This window comes from Lathamus discolor, chromosome 12 (assembly GCF_037157495.1).
Source record: "Lathamus discolor isolate bLatDis1 chromosome 12, bLatDis1.hap1, whole genome shotgun sequence".
NCBI lineage: Eukaryota > Metazoa > Chordata > Aves > Psittaciformes > Psittacidae > Lathamus > Lathamus discolor.
In genome coordinates, this window is record NC_088895.1 from 13,824,945 (window position 1) to 13,845,987 (window position 21,043).

At 49.8% G+C, this 21,043-nt stretch overlaps 3 protein-coding genes across 7 annotated transcripts; 2 read left to right on the forward strand and 1 right to left on the reverse strand.

Moving 5' to 3' along the window:
* The first annotated feature begins 926 nt into the window (after window positions 1-926).
* On the forward strand, window positions 927-12,410 carry USP30 (ubiquitin specific peptidase 30). Of its 3 annotated transcripts, none has more exons than XM_065693209.1 (13): window positions 927-1,031; window positions 1,284-1,393; window positions 2,520-2,702; window positions 3,777-3,880; window positions 4,170-4,268; window positions 4,986-5,028; window positions 5,290-5,384; window positions 6,057-6,116; window positions 6,832-6,918; window positions 7,513-7,593; window positions 8,013-8,232; window positions 8,732-8,840; window positions 9,445-12,410. In XM_065693209.1, the coding sequence occupies exons 1-13, from the start codon at window positions 961-963 to the stop codon at window positions 9,707-9,709; spliced, it is 1,527 nt and encodes a 508-aa protein (XP_065549281.1). In that variant the 5' UTR covers window positions 927-960; the 3' UTR covers window positions 9,710-12,410. The 3 variants fall into 3 exon arrangements, with proteins under 3 accessions (XP_065549281.1, XP_065549282.1, XP_065549283.1); XM_065693210.1 differs by having other exon boundaries at window positions 4,989-5,028; XM_065693211.1 differs by lacking the exon at window positions 927-1,031 and having other exon boundaries at window positions 1,307-1,393; window positions 1,891-2,702.
* On the reverse strand, window positions 5,185-15,689 carry ALKBH2 (alkB homolog 2, alpha-ketoglutarate dependent dioxygenase). Of its 3 annotated transcripts, none has more exons than XM_065693215.1 (6): window positions 15,404-15,689; window positions 13,945-14,143; window positions 13,166-13,841; window positions 12,702-12,806; window positions 7,921-8,196; window positions 5,185-5,793 (listed from the first exon to the last, which is right to left on the reverse strand). In XM_065693215.1, exons 1-3 carry the CDS (start codon window positions 15,606-15,608, stop codon window positions 13,532-13,534), a joined length of 714 nt encoding a protein of 237 aa, XP_065549287.1. In that variant the 5' UTR covers window positions 15,609-15,689; the 3' UTR covers window positions 5,185-5,793; window positions 7,921-8,196; window positions 12,702-12,806; window positions 13,166-13,531. The 3 variants fall into 3 exon arrangements, with proteins under 3 accessions (XP_065549287.1, XP_065549286.1, XP_065549285.1); XM_065693214.1 differs by having other exon boundaries at window positions 7,813-8,196; XM_065693213.1 differs by having other exon boundaries at window positions 5,185-8,196.
* A 70-nt stretch (window positions 15,690-15,759) lies between these two features.
* On the forward strand, window positions 15,760-20,425 carry UNG (uracil DNA glycosylase). Its single transcript, XM_065693212.1, has 7 exons — window positions 15,760-15,900; window positions 16,399-16,599; window positions 16,682-16,777; window positions 17,531-17,628; window positions 18,246-18,334; window positions 18,548-18,726; window positions 19,211-20,425. Exons 1-7 carry the CDS (start codon window positions 15,811-15,813, stop codon window positions 19,349-19,351), a joined length of 894 nt encoding a protein of 297 aa, XP_065549284.1. The 5' UTR covers window positions 15,760-15,810; the 3' UTR covers window positions 19,352-20,425.
* Window positions 20,426-21,043: the final 618 nt, after the last annotated feature.

Consider the following 21,043-nt stretch of genomic DNA (forward strand, 5'->3'; position numbering starts at 1 on the left):
CGCAGCTCTGAGGACGGTACATTGCACACAGCCACCGCAGCCGTCGGGATGACTTTATGGCCTCATGCCCTCCTCTTTGCTGCTGCCCTCTTCCTCTCACCCCTGTGCTGTCTGGTCCCTTGCTCTCCAGACTGCTCCCCTCTTGCCACCAGCCTCTGGCACAGGCGGAGCAGCGTCAGGCCTCACCCAGGGCACACAGACGCTGTGTGCAGTGTGTACCAGACGCTGCGCTATGGAGGGTGGTTGGCACTAAGCTGTGTGAGGAAGGGGCCTCTCACCTGCCCGGCGATCAGCAGCTGCCATCTCGAGGTGCGCTCAAACCCCGCATGTGCCAGTCCTGCCTGGAGCGCTCCCGGTGCTCCTCTGCGGGCACTGCCCTGGAACGCTTCTGGCTCTAAACAACTGCGGGGTGCGTCAGATAAAGGCAAACTGACAGCACGAGGTGGAGAGTGGGTGGAACTGGGCCCTCAACCAGCCCGGTTTGGGTTGAAGGGACCTTAAAGCTCCTCCAGCTCCAACCACGGGCAGGGACCCCTTCCACTGGAGCAGCTTGCTCCAAGCCCCTGTGTCCAACCTGGCCTTGAGCACTGCCAGGGATGGGGCAGCCACAGCTTCTCTGGGCACCCTGTGCCAGCGCCTCAGCACCCTCCCAGGGCAGAGCTCCTGCCTCAGAGCTCATCTCGCCTCCCCTCGGTCAGGCTCCAGCCGTTCCCCTTGGCCTGTCCCCGCATGTCCCCAGGCCCCGCGCTAACCCCGGCAGTGCCGCGGGTGCGGGGAGCGCGGCTCGCCCCGCTGCCGCCTCATGGCGCAGCGCCGCGCGTCCCTTAGCGACCGGCGCCCGCCGCCGCCCGTTGCTAGGGGCGGTCCGCGCCCTAACCGCCCCCCCCCGCGCCACTTCCGGCGTTCCGCCGCCGCTTGAGCTCCGCCGCCCGCCCGCGGAGCCCTGGTTCCGGCGGGGCGATGCTGCTCGGCGGCGTGGCGGAGGCGGGCGGCGCCGTGCGGCGGCTGCTGCGGGCCGGGGCGGCGGCCAGGTCAGCGGGGGCCGACCGGGCGGGGGGCTCGGACCGGGCCGGGGCGGGCGGGCGGCGGTGTAGCAGAGCCAACGGCCGCGGCCGGCTCTTCCCTTCCCTTCCCCAGGGCCAGGCACCGAGCACTGGGAGCGCTGCCGGGGGTTGGACGGTAGAGCACGGGGGAGCGGTGCGAGCCCCCGGGGCCGCTCGCCCCGTGTCCGTGCAGGCGGAGGTACCGACCCCCGGTGTTGGCTGTTTGTGTTCCCGTTACAGGCACAAAGCGATGAAGAACTGGGGCGTTATCGGGGGGGTGGCCGCGGCGCTGGCCGCGGGGATGTACGTGCTGTGGGGGCCCATCACCGAGAGGAAGAGGCGCAGGAGAGGTAGGAGGGCAGGGGCACCTCGGCGTGCGTGGGGCTGGAGAGCGTCCCTGGGTCAGAGCGTGACCTCCTGGAGGCGATTTTACCGTGGCAGCATGGACTGCGGTCACTGCCCTGTTTAGAAGTGCAGCCACTTTAAAACATAGGTACTGAGCACAGGAGTCTTGTTGCTTATGCACTGTATTAACTGTACCAATTGGCGTTGCTCATAGGGTCACAGACTGGTTTGTGTTGGAAGGGACCTTAAAGATCAACCAGCTCCAACCACGGGCAGGGACCCCTTCCACTGGAGCAGCTTGCTCCAAGCCCCTGTGTCCAACCTGGCCTTGAGCACTGCCAGGGATGGGGCAGCCACAGCTTCTCTGGGCACCCTGTGCCAGCGCCTCAGCACCCTCACAGGGCAGAGCTTCTGCCTAAGAGCTCAGCTCCATCTCCCGTCCTTCAGCCTAAGGCCATGTCCTATCCCTACTCTTATGTTTTCCAAAACCTTGCCTCCCCAGACATGTTTTCCTGCCTTGTGACAAACTGCAGATAACACACTGCGTCTGGCGTTTTGGAATGCAGCACAGCTGTGTCCTTACAGAACATGAGCACAAGAGAAGCGAAGGTCTCGTGCTGAGCAGTTGCACAGAAATATTTCTTATCAGTCCCTGGCAGCCCAGAAGATTAGATCCCAAACTGCTGATCTGGACCAGAGAGAAAGCTGTGCCAAGCCAGGCTGAGGCTGCACTGGAGCAGCACTGACCCTGTGCGCTCCTGTAAACTTGCACAGCAGGGACCTCCTATATGTATTTTGTAGGCCAGAATGCTATAGTTCTGTGGTAACTTGCAGGTGATGCTGAGCCTGAGTGTTGCTGATAGAAATCTGTTCCTACCGGGAAAAAAAGGGTATTTTTCCAGGAAAATGTAAAGATATGACACTGGTGTCAAGGAGCCCACCATGGATATAAACACATTAGTATGGTGTCATAAACACAAGGGTTTTCTGATTTCCTTGGGTACAAGTACTAAATAAACTGAGGTAATTTCATTTTAATGGAATTTTAATACCTAACACAACACTTGCTGCTGAAAGACAGCCACTTTGCCCTAGACTTTATAGTGTTAACTCCCTCACTTCTGTTTGTAGGGCTTGTACCTGGCCTCTTGAACTTGGGGAACACGTGTTTCATGAACTCTTTGCTGCAAGGCTTATCTTCCTGCCCGTCTTTCATCAAGTGGCTGGAGGAATTCACAGCACAGTACAAGACAGAGCAGAGCCAGTCCACTGAGCACCAATACCTGTCAGTCACACTGCTGCGTCTCCTAAGAGGTACTGCAATGTCTTCCATGATGTGATGAACTAAGAAGGAAATATTAAGCATAAATGTTATCATTCTTCACCTCCTTTCATAAAGAAAGGCAGCTCCTGTGGCCTTGTATGCTGGTTTAAATTTGATTTTAGTTTAAATACTGAATTCAATGGAGAAGCAGCCACCCCAGCATCGTGCACATCACTCTGAAGAAGCTGTTGGCCAGTGGGTTGAATAAATTGAGGTAGAGGGCAACAGGGGTGCTCAAATGCGGTTATGGAACCCAGTGCCACAGGCTTTAATGTATTTGGTCTTCAGAGTACTAAGGGTTAAACCAGTATGAATATGGACTCAGCATAATTAAATAGGGAAATATTATCACAGTCAGATGGGCACTCAGAATTCTCTATTAAAAATGCATTATAAAATAATTAAAGCATTTCTTCCCAAGCTTGCTATTTTACCAAAAATATGGACTATTAGATTAGATGCTTTGTATGACCTTGGATAAAAATGCTGAAGCCTCCAGGTCCCGTTTGGTAGCCTGTGTGAGACTTGTCCCTGTGCTGAATTCATGGATCAGCTACCTCCTATTTAAGCACACAAAATGTATAAGGAATCTGCTGGCTCACCCCAGCTTTCCTCACAGGGTTTTGTTTTAAACTTCACTGGAAGCATTCCTGTCTTGGGATGTTGTTCATACTAAAACGGTGCTAGTTAAGTGTGTACACTTAACTGATGGAAGGATGATGGGGCATGTAAAGGTTTCTGTGCCATGTAAAGTACCATTTATTACCTAATCCACCAGTACAAAATTGTCTTTCTGGACAGTGTTTCTGTTATTAGTATTTATATTATAGTTGAGAAACCATTCACTTTGCTCAGGTGTTAGCTGAGGAGAACGTATGAGGTCAGTCAGCCTGAGTCAGATGGGAATGGTAATTAAGCACATTAGTTTGATGGTCATTGCCTGCTGTAAGAATAACTCTCCTGTCATCGATTACATGATGCACAAGTAACGTATGGTCTAAATGGTTTGTGTTGTAACTGTTCTTTGTGGCTCCTGCTGACATTTTCACATGCACTGTCTCCAGCTTTATCCTGTCAAGAGGCAACAGAAGATGATGTCCTGGATGCAAGCTGCCTCTTAGAAGTTCTAAGAATGTACAGGTGGCAAATCTCATCATTCGAAGAGCAGGTGAGTACAGAACTCATGTTAGACTGCCTGACACCCACCTCAGTGCTCAGATCTGGACTGAAAGAGAGTTGAAGCTGTGGTACTAACAGCCCTGAGTGTCACATCTGAACCTTTGCTGTGGTGAAGTTTGCAGATGCACAAATAATCGCTATTAATACACGAGGTGGGCTCTAAGCAGTAAGTTTTCCTTTAATTTCCTACTCTAGCAGCTGTTTGTCAGTACTCCTTGGGGTATGTTCTGACATCTTTTGGTTTTGCTTCCTCTAACTCTTATGCCTCTATTTAATAGGATGCTCATGAACTGTTTCATGTCCTTACCTCTTCACTAGAAGACGAACGGGATCGTCAGCCCCGTGTGACACATTTGTTCGATGTGCACTCGCTGGAGGTGATGTCTTCTATCAGGAATCTCATAGGCTGCCTACATTCCTAAGTGTGTCAAGGATAAAGTGTCTGTTTAGGAATGGAAGATGTTTCATTATGTTTACAAAGCTGTTCTTTAGTGCTCTGATAGAAATGAATCAACAAGGCAGGGAATGTAAAGCATGAAAAATGACTTCCATAAGGGAATTTACACTGAATTTACAGTGATCCCAGTTTCACGAGGGCTTTTGCTTCCCAAATGCCATTCAATATAGGGATTGAAATACAGCCATGGAACGGCAGTCCATCTAAACACTCTTATCTGTAAGCGCTGACCCATGAAAAGAGGTTTGAAAACTGCAAAATGGACACTTACGGAATAGTCCATTTGGAGGTGAAATTTATCTCAACCTCCAGGTTAGTGGCAAACTTCATGCAGATGGGAAGTGTCTATCACTTTTTGTCTAAAATAGATACCAAAGGGTTATAAAATTGGCTTTATTTTATACTCCAAGACTGAGGATTCTGTAGCTTAAGTATTCGCTTCACTAGAATTGTTCTTTTTGTCAATTAGAAGTTTGCTGTGTACCTGGTTTTCTGGCCTTCATCAAATATAAAGAGACACTAAGCCCACACAATTGTTCTAATGGCAGAAAAGCGTGTTAGGGATGAAATAAGAACATATTTAATACTCAGTGCTTTCTAAGGTAGGGTTAATGAAATCTTTTATCTTCCTCTGTAGCAGCCAGAAATAACCCAAAAGCAAATAAGCTGCAGAACAAGAGGTATGCCTTTTTCCATTCTGACATGTGAATATCCATAGTGTAGTCACTGTGTTTATTAAGGGGTTAATATTGATTGAGCTTTGTCTGTATTGGACTGAAATATATCTCTTCCACTGTTAAAAACTCATTAATTATGTGTCAGTGGGACAGAACATGTTTTAGAGCAGTTACTTTTACTACAGTGGACCAAAAATGTAGAATTATAGCGACGAACACAAGATGTATTGAAAATAAAAGGACTATTTCCACTTTGTGTTTCAGGATCTCTTCCCCTCGTGTCAAATCACTGGAAATCTCCACATCCTTTTCATGGAAGGCTCACCAGCAACATGGTTTGCAAACACTGTGAACACCAGGTATGAGAATGTGCGTCTGGTAATAGGTGTGTGTGGAAAAGGATGGTTCTGAAACCAGCATCCCTTGTTTCTAACATAGTTGGTTTAAGCACTAAAGATCGGCAGGACTGACAGCTCAGGCTGTTACTTTTTCAGGTACTTCTTACGGTGTTGGTGGTGAACAAGGATGTATCACTAAATATACTGAAGAACATTGTATGATCCATTTTGTGGGTCTAAGAGCTGTCTTGAGACAGAAAAATAGCTGACTATTTAGTGTTCAGTCCCACAGCTACCACATACTGCAAATCCACTCACGTGGGTAGTGCTTTAGGACTAGCTAGTCATTCCACATGCAGTGTTGAGATGGCACATGCAAAGCCAGATTCAGTTGCAGTCCAGTTATCCAGAGGAAGGAGGTGAAGGTAACCTGGGTAAAGAAAAAAATACAGAAAGTAAATCTCATTTGGAGAAGTTTGTACTTCTCTCAAAGCCTTGCAAACAAGGGGCAGAAGAGAGGTGAAATTGCACCTTTGGTACTTGGAACATGGAGGGTTTGACCTCATTCCACTGACCATCATGGACAGCAGAGAGCATGTGTTCATCTTGTGTGAGGCCGGGGTGTTTTGGGGTTGTGTTATGTGGATTATCCTAAATTTTAGCTCACTGGATGTGTGAAATGTTTCCGTGCAGAGCCCTGTGAGGTACGATACCTTTGACAGTCTCTCACTGAGCATTCCAGCAGTTGTGTGGGTATGTATCTCTCCCAGACCCCAAGCCAGTCTGCCTATTGCCTTGTTGTCACAGCATTAGCTTCATTAGTCCCTTTTTAAGATGCTCCAGCCTAAGTGTAAATGAGAAGCTACAATTTATTTACTTGCCTTTTCAGAAATGATAAGTGTTTTGCTAATACAGAACCTGATCACTGCCATGTTGTTGTACCCGTGAGTACAACAAGCATGACTTTGTTGACTCCAGCAGAGTTTTCTGTCTCTCCTGGTGGGGTATTTGCTTCTTTCTGTGCAAATTGAACAGACCAGATCGCATCCTGAGGGCTGTTTCTGGCAGTCCTGGCAGGTGACCTTCAGACGCTTTGTCTCTGTGGTGACAGCACACAAGTTACCCAATACAGCCTTTTGGATTGAGTGATTGCAACTGGAATTGATTCTGTTTCTTTTTGGCCCTCTGAAAAACGGTGAATGGCAAAACACTGTAGATCTGGGGGGACTCAGCCATGGTTCTTATCCACAGGCTGGAATGTTTTCTGTGTTTAATCCAGGCCAAAGAATGATCCCCATAGTTACATTATCAGTGTTCTACACTCAGAGCCATTTAGTCAGTTTTCTCAAGAAGTAAGTGTGCAATTCTGTAGTTTCTATGGAAGAAACAAGGAAAAATCCTTTCACAAAAGTAAGTTTCATGCACCCTAAACCTACTCCATGTAACTGTGGTTTTCATTTGTACTAAGGGTCGTCCCATGACGCTGGACCACTGCCTCCACCATTTCATCTCCTCTGAATCTGTGAAGGATGTGGTGTGTGATAACTGCACTAAAGTATGTCCTCCTCATTTAAGTAACCCTTTGGCTCAGTTGCAACCTGCTGACAGAGTTGAAGTTTCAGTGTCATGCTCCTTTCTTCATGACTGTAGGAAAGCCGCTTGCCTGCCTGAGATTTCTTCTATTTAAGATGGAGTTCTTAGCTCACAGACTACTTTGAAGCTTTATTTATTACTAATATTACAGAACTGACAAGTATTTGATTCTGTAATTACCAGGTATTATTTAGATAATATTGGGGATAATTTTTTGGTCTGGTATTTTAAGCAGTTGCCTGTAGTTTGATGACAGCACAGAGCCAGAGTGGCTCGTTAGAAAGCCAACAGCAATGGCATGTGACTACACACAAACCTGGGCACTGGGCTTGGTCTGTAAATGCTCCTTTTGGCTTGATTTTGGCTTACAGTTCTGATCCATTAGGACAGACCAACTATTCTTAAAGTTCCTAGAAAACTGCAGGTGTTATTAATGCACCAAGCATAGTTCTAGATAGAGAATTGCTTTTGTCTGCAGTGTGCAGACCTGCAGTATTATGTGTAATCGAGCACAGCAGGTAATCAAATGGCTTTATTCTTTTTCTTTTGATTTCAGATTCAGGCAGAAGGGATTCTGAATGGACAGAGCATAGAAAACCAGAGAACAACATTTGTTAAGCAATTAAAGTTAGGAAAGGTGAGGCAAGCTAACCCTCCAAATCTATTTTAAATCCCACTATACAGCAATTTCTTTCTTTCATCTCTTTGCCTGATGTCCAGTTTTCATCCTCACTGCCATCAACAGTAATATGTACTTATTGATAGAGGTTAACCCTGGCATGACTTTGAATGTCAGACATTTGTAACTCCCTGGCCTTTCTCCCTGGTACTCTTTCTGTGCAAAGCCATTACTTACTGAGTATTAGCCATGTCTTCCAATTCACTCCAACAAACTGGAGTGAACATTTCTTGTAGCACATAAAGGAACAGTTCAGTGATGCACTTCTTTATCCACTAGACTCACCAGGTCCTTTAGCATGCTTTTAATTTGCACAGCAGTTTCTTTTCATTGAAAATGGGATTTTGACTCTCCTTTTCTCTGGAATATTGCTGAAGCTCCCTCAGTGTTTGTGTATCCATCTGCAAAGACTGAGCTGGTCAAACCAAGGCACTCCTCTGAAGCGTCATGAACACGTGCAGTTCAATGAGTTCCTTATCATGGACATCTACAAATACCACGTTCCTGTTCACAAGTCCAGCCAGACTGAGCTGAATCAGAAGAGCTCTGAAGAGGCAGCACCTGGAACAAAGGATGGGATACCAGTGAAACCTGCAGGTACTGTGAAATAAACCAGATCAGGTATTTCTGCATTTCAGTGATAAACCATTCTAATCTGCAGAATGAATGCAAAAGCAGTATCTTTATGTAGAGCTGTGCAAAGAGGACAGATAGAAATCCCTTTTCCAGTGAGCATTAGGATCTCCTGCTCCAAGTTTACAGTTCTCTTTCGATAATTGAATTTGATCCTTTTAAACTGTTAAACCTTACAAACAAAAATTCCCAGGTAGCACAGAACAAGATTTATAACCAAAGGATGAAAGAATGTTGAATGGGGAAGTGCTAGGGAGTTGTTAGTGATGTCTTCTAAGGCTTCACGACAAGCATAAGAAGGTGCTGGGAATGGCATCTTCTAAGGGATTGTGGTAAGTCATGAATTAAAGTAAATAAACCACCTTTGTATTCTGTGATGTGTTGCAGGAACAGAAGCACCTGCAGTTATTAGCAATACTAATAGCTGCATTTGAGTTGAGTTACTATCTCCTTTCTCTTGCAGGTGCAGAACAACCATCAGGCACTAAACCACACTTTGTGAATGGTGCCTGCCCCTCTTCCTTTTTAATGTCCTCGGGAACTTTTCCATTTGCTGCATTCCCAGAATGCAGGTAAGTTAAGAGTTGTATCCTATCATGTAACTTCTGTCCCTTCCAATTATACCTTCCTTTATTCTGTCTTTATTCTGAGGCTTTCACATTACCCCAGCTTCTGCGTGGAAATACTTGCTTTTCTCTTGGCTGATTTTTGGTGGTTCTCTTTGGCCCCATTTCTCCATGGCAGTAGAATTTGTTGCAAGCAGAACTCAAAATCTCCTTTCCCTGGTTGCAGTAAATCATGGATTACCTGCTGCAATTTTACCTTTTTGGTTAAAAGCAGAGTTTTCTGTAATAGCTTTTCTCTCCAGTGACAGTGCTTTAAGAACGGAGTGGTGGCACTTTGGTAGGTTTGATGGAACATGCTCTTGCAAGTGATGCTGTACAGAACACAGTAACCCTCTATAGCATACACTCTTAAAATAAATGGTTTTCTTGGGAATAGAATAAGGCAGCACTGCAGTGGGTACTTGCTGTACAGAAAAGTAATTGCAAGGCAGTGTGTCTCTTAGAGCATCGATTTGCTCTACAAAGAAACTGCAGCTGAAGACAAAGCAACTGGGGCTGCTTCTGGTCCAGGTGTGATGCTGACCTTTTCCTGTTTCTGTGTGTCCTTCAGCTCCCCCATGTACCTTTACCGCCTGATGGCAGTGGTGGTTCACCACGGAGACATGCACTCGGGACACTTTGTGACCTACCGTCGCTCCCCGCCTTCCCCCCGCAGCCCCTTCGCTGTCAGCAGCCAGTGGCTGTGGATCTCAGACGACACCGTCCGCAAAGCCAGCCTGCAAGAGGTCCTCTCCTGCAGTGCCTACCTGCTGTTCTATGAGCGTGTTCACTCCAGGGTACAGCACCAGAGCTTGGAGCCAAAGGCTGAAGAGTGATGAAGAGAGCGGAAGAAGGACAAAACCTGACAGAATTCCTCTAATGAGATCTACTTGGCACCTCCTGTCTGTTATGCAAATAACCCACCACAGGCCCTTTAACCTTCCCCTCCTCCATGGCAAAGGCTGGCTCCTGCTGGGAGTTGTGTTTGTACCAAAGTTGGTCTGCTGATGTTGTGCAGCCCGGAGCAGAGCTGTATTAAAGGAGTATTTATTCTGTTAGGTAGTAATTTTGCCAACATCACAGCTCTGAAACAGACATTGCAAACAGACTTCCCAGGGCTGTGTTCCATACTCTGCCATACATGTACGTTTTCACAGGGAGATGCTTAATCCTACACATTTCACTGCAGGTATTTCAGAACAGGGCAGCCCCAGGAGTGGTTGATGGGAAGCTTCTGCTATCAAAGGCAATGATTTAAGAAACAAAGTGCCTTGAGCCTATGTGAAGAGCTACATCACCAGTGTCTGAGTCCACTGCGTGTGTTGTGTTCTGATAAATGTCTCGAGATGACGGGCTGAACTGCTAATGGAATCAGATCTCGATATCCCAGCTAATCGGTAAAGTAAGGCATTTCTACATAACATGCATGATCCAAAACCCAACTTCCCTGTTCACACCATCTTCCTGATATTTTAGTTCTTCAGACATCACAGAAGTACTGTGCAAAGTGCAGTTTCCTTTTTCCAGGAGAAAATAGAGGGGTTTTTAATCTATTTTAGCTGAGCCCCTGATTTGTTCTGTCTCTGGAATATGGCTCAACTCAAGAGACAGGAACGTTTGCTGGCGACCAGTATTATCCTTTCCTTGTCACTCTGAAACTGTTGAATACAGTTGCTTGTAGTATCGACTACAACTTTTAATGCTGTGACTTCAAGGCTACTGTAATTCATGTTCTAGACTTGCCCTTCCTATTTTACTGCTGAAAACTGCCATTTCGCATAGACCATTCAGATCTGTGCTGTCTGCCTTGCTGTTGAGCTTGTGCTGGCTGTGACTGTGAGCTGAGAGCCTCCTTAGGAAGTTAGAGATTGCATGACTGAATCGGGGTTGGGGGCATTCACTTGCCTGTGGAAGTCATACAGCAGCCTGAAAAGCCTGGTGGTGCTGCATGAGACACAGGTTGCTGCAGGAATAGAAGGGAATTGTGCTCTGCTGCTCTGGATTGTGTGAGGTGTAAAAGAAAAGTAAACCCCAAACTAAGCACTGAGGGAGAAGTAGCAAACCCGATCCTTTTGACTGCTTTTAAATGACCAGGGATGAAGTATGTAAGCTCCTTTTAGCTCTTACCCATCCTTGTGAGCTTGGAGGAGAAAAAGTATCATTCATCAGACAAGCTTTCACAGTGTAAAACAGCAACTAAGTTCTCCAGTGCTAACAACTGTCTTGATAGTTTCCTAAGGCAACTTTGTACCTCACGTATTCACACTGCTGCCCAAAGCTCACAGGCATCCAGAGCTCCTCCAAGAAACCAGCCAAAATAGGAGCGGTCATGGATGTGTATGCATAACTATTTACTCATCTTATCATTCCAGAGTATGGATCCCAATTCCTGCTCCAAGTAATGCTCGCAGTACATAAAACAGTCTATAAATCCACTGATGTACTAGTTCCTAAGGAGCCTCCCTGTCTGTGCTAGGCTGTAGCATGGTTTTAACCTTTCTATTTGAAGTTATGGAAAAGCAACAAGCAAAACACTAGAATAAATAAAAAACACTAGAAGGATGCAAAATGCCAAACAGGGCCATTGACCTAAGAGCTAATGGACTTGTGGAAGGTGAAAGTCCTCCTTCCACTTTGGGCAGCTCTGGTGTGCAGCTCTATGAAGTCATGGAAGACAACGAGCAAAGTACCCAGTTGCAGCAGGTATCCCATTTGTACCTCACAACTTCAGAACATTTCCACTGCCAGCAGTGTGTATTCTCTGTTCTCAATGGCCTGTTTAGGGTTTTTAACTGAATTTTGGAGAGGTTCGTCTGGACAGGGCACTTGGTTTAGCAAGTGGCAATGCTGGAGGTGGGTCAGAACATATGCACACAACGGACTAAGTGGTCAGCTTGTACCAGGGCATAAAGCCACAAGTTGCTGCCAGCTTCTGTGTTCAGTGTATTTTTCTTTTGTGTAGAGCTGCTTTCCAACAGGGGCCTGTTTGATGAGAATGATAAATAACTGATAAATAACTGCTCCATTGCACCCAGCTGCAGATTTACTCCAAAAGCTTCCTCAAGGGCTGTAAAGATGAGGGTTGAGTAGCCAGCATTGTTCTAGCTTTCACTAGTAGGAAGGAGTAGATGGTCTTGGCTAAGCCCTTGGTGTGAGGAAGGGAGCATCAGCACCATGGTCCTGAGCTGTGTTGGACACTCCCAGCTCCTGTGAGCATCAAAGACCTGTGCAGATGCTTGCCACCCAACCCTCACCTTCAGAAGCCACTGGGTTCTGTTGCAGGCACACGAGGCTCGTCAAATACTGGTGCTTGTTACTCACAAGCTTCCATGGTGGAGAAGGCATTAATGAAATGTAAAAGACCATCCGAGAAGAGCTTCAAGATGACATCCCTGAGTTTGGATTATTCTGTGCATTATTTCAGATGTATGTTATCACAGTCAGACACTGCACTGCTGTTTGAAGTTGCGTTTTCACTTCAGGGTATTTTTGTAACTGTACAGTAGCAATAAAAGAACAAACTTATTTAAAAACGTAGCTGGTCACATGTGGTAATGTCTTGAAGACCAAGCTCCAAGCCAAACTGCATTTGGTACACATGAGAGAAGCAGCACTTCAAGTTCTCTGGATAAGCAGTATTCATGCAGCTTTTTACCTACACATAGCATTTGCTGTGGCAGAGTAAGACGCACCCACTCCAAATGGTCTAAACGGACATTAATTCCACAGCCCTAACAGCCCAGCACTGAAGAACGCAGCCCATCACTAATTCAGGTGCTTGTGGCCTGGTTACGCAGGGGTCAGGTCACGTTCTCACTCGGTACTCACCATCACAAGACCTGTTGGTAGTGACTTTGGAAGGTCCTTCTTCATTTCCTCAGGATTCACCACGAACATGGAAGGTGATGGCTTCCAGGTAGTCCGAATGGATCCCTAGGGATAATCATTTAGAAAAACACGCTCAGAAGGCACAGCCTTTCCCACTGCATTTGTCCATGTAAATGGTCCAACCCAGTCTCTCCCCAGAAAGTCATCTTATGCTGCCTGGTTTCTGTACAAAGGACCCTGTCCCTGCACAGCTTCCTCCTTCCCACTGATCAAAAGAACCCAGACTCCCACCTCAGCCGAGGAGTATCTGCAGACACAGTGACTAAAACATGCAGCCAGCCCTGCTACACTCACTGCATCCGTATCTTAAGCACTCCTCCTCTTTGTGGCAGTCCCAGTTGTATTTTATTCTTAAAAAATAAGCAAACTATAGCTTATTGACAGAGCAGACAAGAAAGTGTCACCTGTGGAACAGCATCAGCTTCCAATGATCACATCTTGTACTTCACAGTAATTATAAACTGCTTCAGAGGCCACAAACTGGCTAGATGCAGATCAATTGAGAACAAGCTTCCTCCTGAGCAAAACAAGGGTCTTGCTCATTAAAAACATGTATCAGCAGAGCTACAGCAGCATTTCACGAAGTATTGCTGGCATTTAAGATCAGCAGTCGCAGTCTTTATTAGCAAGTTACCGAGAAGGCTGTCTCCTCTCTTGGTTTAATTTGTACCTTGGATCATCAAAGACAGTGAATGAGAAACTGAGCTACTTTGGGAGAGAAAGCTTCTATTTTCAGAGTTAAAAGACCCGGAGCTTGATTGCTGAATATTTCATTCCTTGGCTATAGCCATCACTTTCCTAAATGTGAGGTTGACTCTTGGAGCGAGCACTCTCTTGCGGGGGGGCAGACTGTGGTACCAATACACATTGGTGGGGTACTTCATCATCAGCAGGCTGCCATGGGCCAGCTGCAGCTTGATGGGCTTGATGCGGCGTGTTGCATTCTTCCCTCGGGAAGCACAGTGCCTGAAGACAAAGTCCCTGCAAGCTCCGAAGGACACGGATGCAATGGGACTGCGGGGAACCAGTTCTCGCTCGTCATCTTGATGCTCACCTATGTGGTCCTCACCATCTTTGTACCTGTCAAATGAACGGCAAACAGCTCCTCAGTGATGTGTCAAGGGTTGCACAAGCAGCTTTCCATTTGCACAAGCTGCTGGGTGCAATCAGAAACCAGACGTACCTGTTGATAAGCACGAAATTGAAAGTGTGTCCTGTGTCTGAGGTGATGCGCTCTCTGATACGGTTCAGAACCGGGATCCATGGCTTAGGGGAGAAGGTAACGCCTGAGTATGTGTACGTTAACTCAGGGTCTCCATAGGTGACCTGCTTCCTTGGAATCTCATGCCATTTGCCAAACACTTGCACTTTTGTCATTTCACCTGTTTAAAGGAGAAATGAGAAGGATCAAACCCAGTTCTGTTACCACGGCACAGCTCAACATTCTCTTGATCTGGAGCTTCTGTGACTCCAGTGGGACAACAGCGGTACGGCTGGGACCAACTTCAGGTGTTTCTTGAAGCACTCAGCTCTGGCACTGCCTCACTACCCCACTTGAATGGGATGAACCATGCCAAGTGCAAGGCCCTACACCTGGGTCGGAGCAATCCCAGGCATGGCTACAGGATCGGACAAAGAAGAGATTCAGAGCGGCCCTGCGGAGAAGGACTTGGGGGTGCTGGTCGATGAGAAAATGAACATGAGCTGGCTTCAGTGTGTGCTCGCAGCCCAGAAAGCAACCGTATCCTGGGCTGCATCAAAAGGAGCGTGACCAGCAGGTCGAAGGAGGTGATCCTGCCCCTCTACTCTGCTCCTGTGAGACCTCACCTGGAGCATTGTGTGCAGTTCTGGTGTCCTCAACATAAAAAGGACATGGAACTGCTGGAACAAGTCCAGAGGAGGCCACGAGGATGATCAGGGACTGGAGCACCTCCCGTATGAAGACAGGCTGAGGAAGTTGGGGCTGTTCAGCCTGGAGAAGAGAAGGCTGCGTGGAGACCTCAGAGCAGCTTCCAGTACCTGAAGGGGGCCTGTGGGGATGCTGGGGAGGGACTCTTCATCAGGGACTGCAGTGACAGGACAAGGGGTAACGGGTTCAAACTGAAACAGGGGAAGTTTAGATTGGATCTAAGGAGGAAATTCTTTCCTGTGAGGGTGGTGAGGCACTGGAATGGGTTGCCCAGGGAGGTTGTGAGTGCTCCATCCCTGGCAGTGTTCAAGGCCAGCTTGGATGAAGCCTTGGGTGGGATGGTTTAGTGTGAGGTGTACCTGCCCATGGCAGGGGGTTGGAACTGGATGATCTTGAGGTCCTTTCCAACCCGAACTATTCTATGATTCTATGATTCTATGAATGGGATTAGTGCTCAGAGCCCATTCTGCAGCTGAATTAACACGACGGGGGCTATCTCCTGTGTACCAACACACTCCCACCACTGTTCCAGGATTACCCCAGCCGTCTCAGAACAGGAATTACAGCACTTCAAGCACTTAAGCAGAACTTAACCGCGTGGGACGGGGCTTGTGCTTGTCCTCGGCTTCTCAGGGACACCCTGCACACACCAGGGGCCCGCAGAGGCCCCTCCACGCCTCGGCACTGCTGCCCGGGCCGCAGGAACCCCTCCGCGGGGCGGCGGAGCCGTTACCTTCGAAGTACTCCACCTGCTCCTCCAGCTGCTGCAGGATCTCGTCAGCCTCGGCCCTGCCGAACAGCACCCGGTAGTCGCAGCTCAGGCCCTCGGCCCGGATCTCCTGCCAGCGGGGCTGCCCGGGGGCGGGCTCCTCTGCCCGCGGCCTCTTCCCACTACTGCCTGCCTCCCCGGGGGGGGGTTTCACCACGAACCTGTCCATCGGTACCGGTATCGGTAGCGGTACCGGTACCGGCACCGGCACAGCGGGAGGACCGGCGGCCGCCGCCTGAGGGAACGGGAGAGTTGGGGCGAGCGCGCATGCGTGAGGGAGTGCCCGGCCCCCCTCCCTCTGGCGAGGCTCCGCCCACCCCGCGCAAGCGCGCGGTTTTGGCGCCAGACCTGCATCGCGCGCGCTCGCCGCCATGATCGGGCAGAGGACGCTGCACTGCTTCTTCAGCGCCGCGCCGGGGGAGAAGCGCGGCCGCTCCCCGGGGCCGGGCGGCGATGCTGAGGTAGCGGGCGGGGGGAGCCGGCGGCTGCGGAGCGGGAGAGGGGCTGGAGGCGAAAGCGGGCTCGGGGCGCTGGTGGCGGCTGGGGTGAGAGGAGCGCCCGCTGCGCCGCCGCTTCCAAAAACCCCGCGCTCCCAGCGCGCGTGAATGAGCTGCTAATCAAGGCCGCTCGCCGCCCAATGGGTGCTGAGAACCGCCGTGCCGCCGCGGTTGCTAGGTAGAAATCCTCCCCGCCGGCCGTGGCGAGCCAATCGGGAGGAGCAGGTGCTTTGCCGTTAACCAATAGGGAGAAAGAGAATTTGTGCGCCCGCCTGTGGGCGGGCCCCGCGCGGAGCTGCGGCCAATGGAGAGCGCCCAGGCGCTGTTTTGCCGCGAAATACCCGCGTGCGGAGGGTGGTGCTTGATGGGGCCATGCTGGCAGCGGGGCTCTTGCTTGGGTCCCGGCTGGGCCGCGGTGCCCCCGCGCCGCTCTGCACCCGTCTCTGCCCTCGCTGCTTCCAGGTCGGCGCCGCTAAGAAGGCGAAGGCGGCGGGAGATGGGTCGGGGGAGGCCTCCGTGCTGAGCCCGGAGCAGCTGGAGCGGATCCGCAGGAACAAGGAGGCGGCGCGGCAGCGGCTGGCGGAGCGGAGCGTGCCGCCGGGCTTCGGGGAGAGCTGGCGGCGGCAGCTGGCCGCGGAGTTCTCCAAGCCCTACTTCGTGCAGGTGAGCCAGCGAATGAGGCGGCCCCCGGGCTGGCGGCGGCTGCTGCTGCCCGCAGCCCCGGGCTCACCTCCTGTCCCCGCAGCTGATGAAGTTCGTGGCAGAGGAGAGGGAGCGTTACACGGTCTATCCGCCCCCCGAGCAAGTCTTCACCTGGACGCAGATGTGCGACATTAGGGATGTGAGTAGAGCCGCGGGGTGTGTGTGAGGTGTCTCTGCTGCTGCTGGGTTTAGAAGGATGAAAAGGCAGGGCTGGAGGTGGTGGTGCGGTTGCTTGATGCTTGGTCTGTTAAGCTTCAGCCCCATGTGATGCAGGTGTTGCTGTTTCTCTCACATAACTTATAAATCCCGGCACCTCTTTCATCCTTGATAGTGGCATTTTATTGCTTTATTATCCTTATTGGTCCCAGAATTTCCTTTATAGCGTTAGTTGGACTTTTGCCCTTATTTCCAGTGTTACCAGCTGACTGGCAGGCTTGATTTTTGTCTCTTTTGTATCTCTTCTGTTTTTAATTGGTCTATAATGAACTATAATTTAAAGAAAAACCCAATGTTTAAGGCAATCCCAGCTGTGTTGAAATATCATAGCAGGAGTGGCATAAAACTGAAATATTAAAAACTCTACTTGGAAAATACCTTAATAAAGGGTTTTACTGTGGCTCATGGAAATGTTGGTTTTCTCCACTCAAAATTATCCTCCTAATCTTGGCAGCAAAACTGTGGGGATGCTAATCCTTAGTGTTAGGTGGGGATTGTGATCTTTAACTTGCTTACAATGAGAGGTGAGTGGTTTAAACTTCAGCTCTTGGATGGTTCGGGGTAGGGTTTTGTTGGTCTGTATGCTTGGTTTAGGATAGAGTTTGTTTAAAAGCCTTCTGTTTTTTCTTTACCTCTTTATACGGATAATAGAGTGCTAACTAAGGTGTGGTTTCAGGTGAAGGTTGTCATTCTGGGACAGGATCCATACCATGGCCCTAATCAAGCTCATGGGCTCTGTTTCAGTGTCCAGAAGCCTGTTCCACCTCCACCCAGGTATGACAATGCTTGTTTTGCAAACCCCCTTTTACAAGCAAATTACAGCTCTTACTCACAGCTGTGAGCCCCATGATTGCTGTAAACTGAGCTGTGATGCTTCAAGCTGCCTTGTGCTTTGCTTATTAAAACCCATCACTGCAGAAGCATGGATAATTCTGGGCACTTTGTGGTTCTGAAGAGTGTGGTTGGGTGTAAATTTGCATTTTCAGTTGTGCTGAGACTTCCTTATTTAGCCTCCAGGCAGACACTCAAAGGGCCTTGCTGCTCTGCTTCTGTAAATGGCTTTATTATCATAGAATCCTAGAATGGATTAGGTTGGAAGGGATCTTAAAGCTCCTCCAGTCCCAACCCCTGCCACGGGCAGGGACCCCTTCCACTGGAGCAACTTGCTCCAAGCCCCTGTGTCCAACCTGGCCTTGAGCACTGCCAGGGATGGGGCAGCCACAGCTTCTCTGGGCACCCTGTGCCAGCGCCTCAGCACCCTCACAGGGAGGATTCTTTTAAATCCGATTGAAATCACTGCTGTTCTTGCCGAGGGTAAGAGCAGTGAGTGGTGCTGTTTGTTTGCTCTCATCTTTAGACATTAAAAAGCTTCTGATGGTTTTTGCTTGCAGCTTAGAAAACATTTACAAGGAATTATCTACGGATATCGAGGGCTTCACTCATCCTGGTCATGGTGATCTGACTGGTTGGGCCAAGCAAGGTGAGTTAACATGCTCTAGTAATGAATCTGCTGTAGGTCATAAAAAGGCCTTGTGATAAAATAGCCCCATGCTTGGAAACAGTAAAAGACGACATCAGTTCTGAGTACATGCTTAGTGGATGCCATAGAATGGAAATGGAACTTACCATTGCTCTGGGAAGCAGGAAGAAGCAAAGCCCTGCTCTGTTGTTCCGTGCTCTGTGTGTTTGCTAGGGGTGCTGCTGCTCAACGCTGTCCTCACGGTGCGGGCTCACCAGGCCACGTCCCACAAGGAGAGAGGCTGGGAGCAGTTCACGGACGTCGTGGTGTCCTGGCTCAACAAGAACTTGCACGGGGTGGTCTTCATGCTGTGGGGAGCCTATGCCCAGAAGAAAGGCAGCTCCATTGACAGGGTACAGCTTCTCCTCCTCTCCTTCCTCCGTTTTCCTCAGTTGGGTGGACACTAGAGGGCACTTCCCTTACGGAATCGGGGTTTTCTCCCTGCTTGAGCCCTGCTGTCAGATTTAGTTCCCTGTTTGTTCAAGCTTGGCCTTTGCCAGAATTAAGCAACAGAAGTGGAGCAAGTGTAACCTTGTGTTGTCAGAAAAGCCTCCACTTGGGGCCAGAACTGTTGCCTTTTCTAGGAATAGCATAAAACTTGCTGTTACGGTTACAGCAGTTGAACAATGGCCAGGGTATTACTGCTGCTTCATGCAGTCTGTCCTCTGCTCAGTGGGACAGAAGTCTCGGCCCTCGTGGCCAGCCCTTTGGGTGCTCAGGCTGCTGGGGGCTGAGGAGGTGCAGAGGGGCCATCCCGCTTGGTCAGAGGTGAAGCAGCCGGCCTTGTCCCGGGAGCTGGGCACAGGAATCTAATGAGTGGCTTCCTTTGCTCCCCAGAAACGCCACCACGTCCTGCAGACGGTGCATCCCTCGCCCCTCTCTGTCAACAGAGGCTTCTTTGGCTGCCGGCATTTCTCCAAGACCAATGAGCTGCTCAAGAAGGCCGGGAAGAAGCCCATTGACTGGAGAGCGCTCTGAGCTGCGCGCACACCCCGCTGGGGCCTGACGGCTCAGACAGCCCCTGCTCTGCGCTTGTCTTGTTCCCAAAGAGCTTCTGCTGACCTGGGGATGAATCTTTGGATGTTGAGCAAAGAAGAAAGGACCAAACTGTCAGAAATGTTGTAGTTTTAAAGGGTTCTTTTGCTCTGAAGAGCGTGCTGGTGTCTCGGATGGGTGACTTGCTGCCTAGTGTGAAGCCAAGAGTTGTATATTCCTTTGTGTCCCTTGGTGCGATGGGAATGCATTTCCAGTGCTTGGAAGGGATGTCAGTTCTCCCAGGTGACACTGCTCAGCTGTTGTAAATACCTTCGTGTGCTTCCTCCCACTGCAAATCCAGGTTTCCTGTTTGGGGAATGGGGAGCTGACGCCATGGACAAAAGGCAGATGCTTTTGGGTTTAGCCTTGTGCTGTTGCAAGATTTAGCAGGAACACGGCCCCTTGGGACTGTAGAGACTGCACCCTGTCAGAAGGGTATCCGTGCTCTCAAGATTGGAGGGTAAATACCCCCAGCAGCCAGGAGGAGACCGTGACCAAGGCTCTGGTGGTGCCCTGAGCTTTTTGTTGGCATTTAGAGAGGAACCCCTGAGCTCTCCCATTGTTCTGGGTGCCTTAGCACTGGTCTGACGGGGGAGTTGTGAGGACTGAGCTCTGGTGCCTGCTGGAGGCACCAGGTTTGTTCCAGCTGATGGGTGCAGGAGATCTTGCAACAGAGGGAGCTTTGTGCTTTGCCTGCATAGGAGCAGGCTGTAGCCACTGTTGGAGCTAACTGTGGGGCTTCCAGCGTGAAGGCAAGGTTGGAATTAGCCCTTCGGGGCTTCCAGTCCATCTTTGTCTCCTTGATTCCTTTAACTGAAGTGCCTTGTTTGGGAATTACATCACTTCTTATAGAGTACTCCTATAAGGCTTTTCCTTGGCATTTCCTTGGCAGGCAACCCTAGTGCAAGGGAAGTTGATACTTTGGGGGGGGGTGTTGTTTATTTGGGGTTTTCACCAGTTTGGTGGGGTTTTTTCCCCAGTTTGGGAATTTTTTTAAATAAAAACTGCTCAGTTTAAGTTCTGGTGTGATCAAAGTGGCAGGAAAATGGCAAAGGGGGGGAGGCTGAGGTGAGGCTCTGGCTCAGTGATGGGTGCTGGTTTGGGGGTGTCCCCGGCTCAGTGATGGGTGCTGGTTTGGGGGTGTCCCCGGCTCAGTGATGGGTGCTGGTTTGGGGGTGTCCCCGGCTCAGTGATGGGTGCTGGTTTGGGGGTGTCCCCGGCTCAGTGATGGGTGCTGGTTTGGGGGTGTCCCCGGCTCAGTGATGGGTGCTGGTTTGGGGGTGTCCCCGGCTCAGTGATGGGTGCTGGTTCGGGGGTGTCCCCAGCTCAGTAATGGGTGCTGGTTTGGGGGTGTCCCCAGCTCAGTAATGGGTGCTGGTTTGGGGGTGTCCCCAGCTCAGTGATGGGTGCTGGTTCGGGGGTGTCCCCAGCTCAGTGATGGGTGCTGGTTTGGGGGTGTCCCCAGCTCAGTGATGGGTGCTGGTTCGGGGTTGTCCCCAGCTCAGTGATGGGTGCTGGTTTGGGGGTGTCCCCGGCTCAGTGATGGGTGCTGGTTTGGGGGGATCCCTGCTCCCCCCTGTGCAGGCAAGCCCCAAGGAGCACGCTCTTGTCCTTCCCCTCGTCCCCATGAGCAGG

Excerpts from the sequence above, each read along its gene's own strand:
- USP30 (XM_065693209.1), top strand. The coding sequence starts at position 961 with ATGCTGCTCGGCGGCGTGGCGGAGGCGGGCGGCGCCGTGCGGCGGCTG. Across the intron at positions 1,394-2,519 it reads GAGGAAGAGGCGCAGGAGAG|GGCTTGTACCTGGCCTCTTG; the intron begins GTAGGAGGGCAG and ends TTCTGTTTGTAG. Across the intron at positions 6,919-7,512 it reads TGTGTGATAACTGCACTAAA|ATTCAGGCAGAAGGGATTCT; the intron begins GTATGTCCTCCT and ends TTTTGATTTCAG.
- ALKBH2 (XM_065693215.1), bottom strand. The coding sequence starts at position 15,608 with ATGGACAGGTTCGTGGTGAAACCCCCCCCCGGGGAGGCAGGCAGTAGT. Across the intron at positions 14,144-15,403 it reads GCAGGTGGAGTACTTCGAAG|GTGAAATGACAAAAGTGCAA; the intron begins GTAACGGCTCCG and ends TCCTTTAAACAG. Across the intron at positions 13,842-13,944 it reads AATTTCGTGCTTATCAACAG|GTACAAAGATGGTGAGGACC; the intron begins GTACGTCTGGTT and ends TTCATTTGACAG.
- UNG (XM_065693212.1), top strand. The coding sequence starts at position 15,811 with ATGATCGGGCAGAGGACGCTGCACTGCTTCTTCAGCGCCGCGCCGGGG. Across the intron at positions 16,778-17,530 it reads AGATGTGCGACATTAGGGAT|GTGAAGGTTGTCATTCTGGG; the intron begins GTGAGTAGAGCC and ends GTGTGGTTTCAG. Across the intron at positions 18,335-18,547 it reads GACTGGTTGGGCCAAGCAAG|GGGTGCTGCTGCTCAACGCT; the intron begins GTGAGTTAACAT and ends TGTGTTTGCTAG.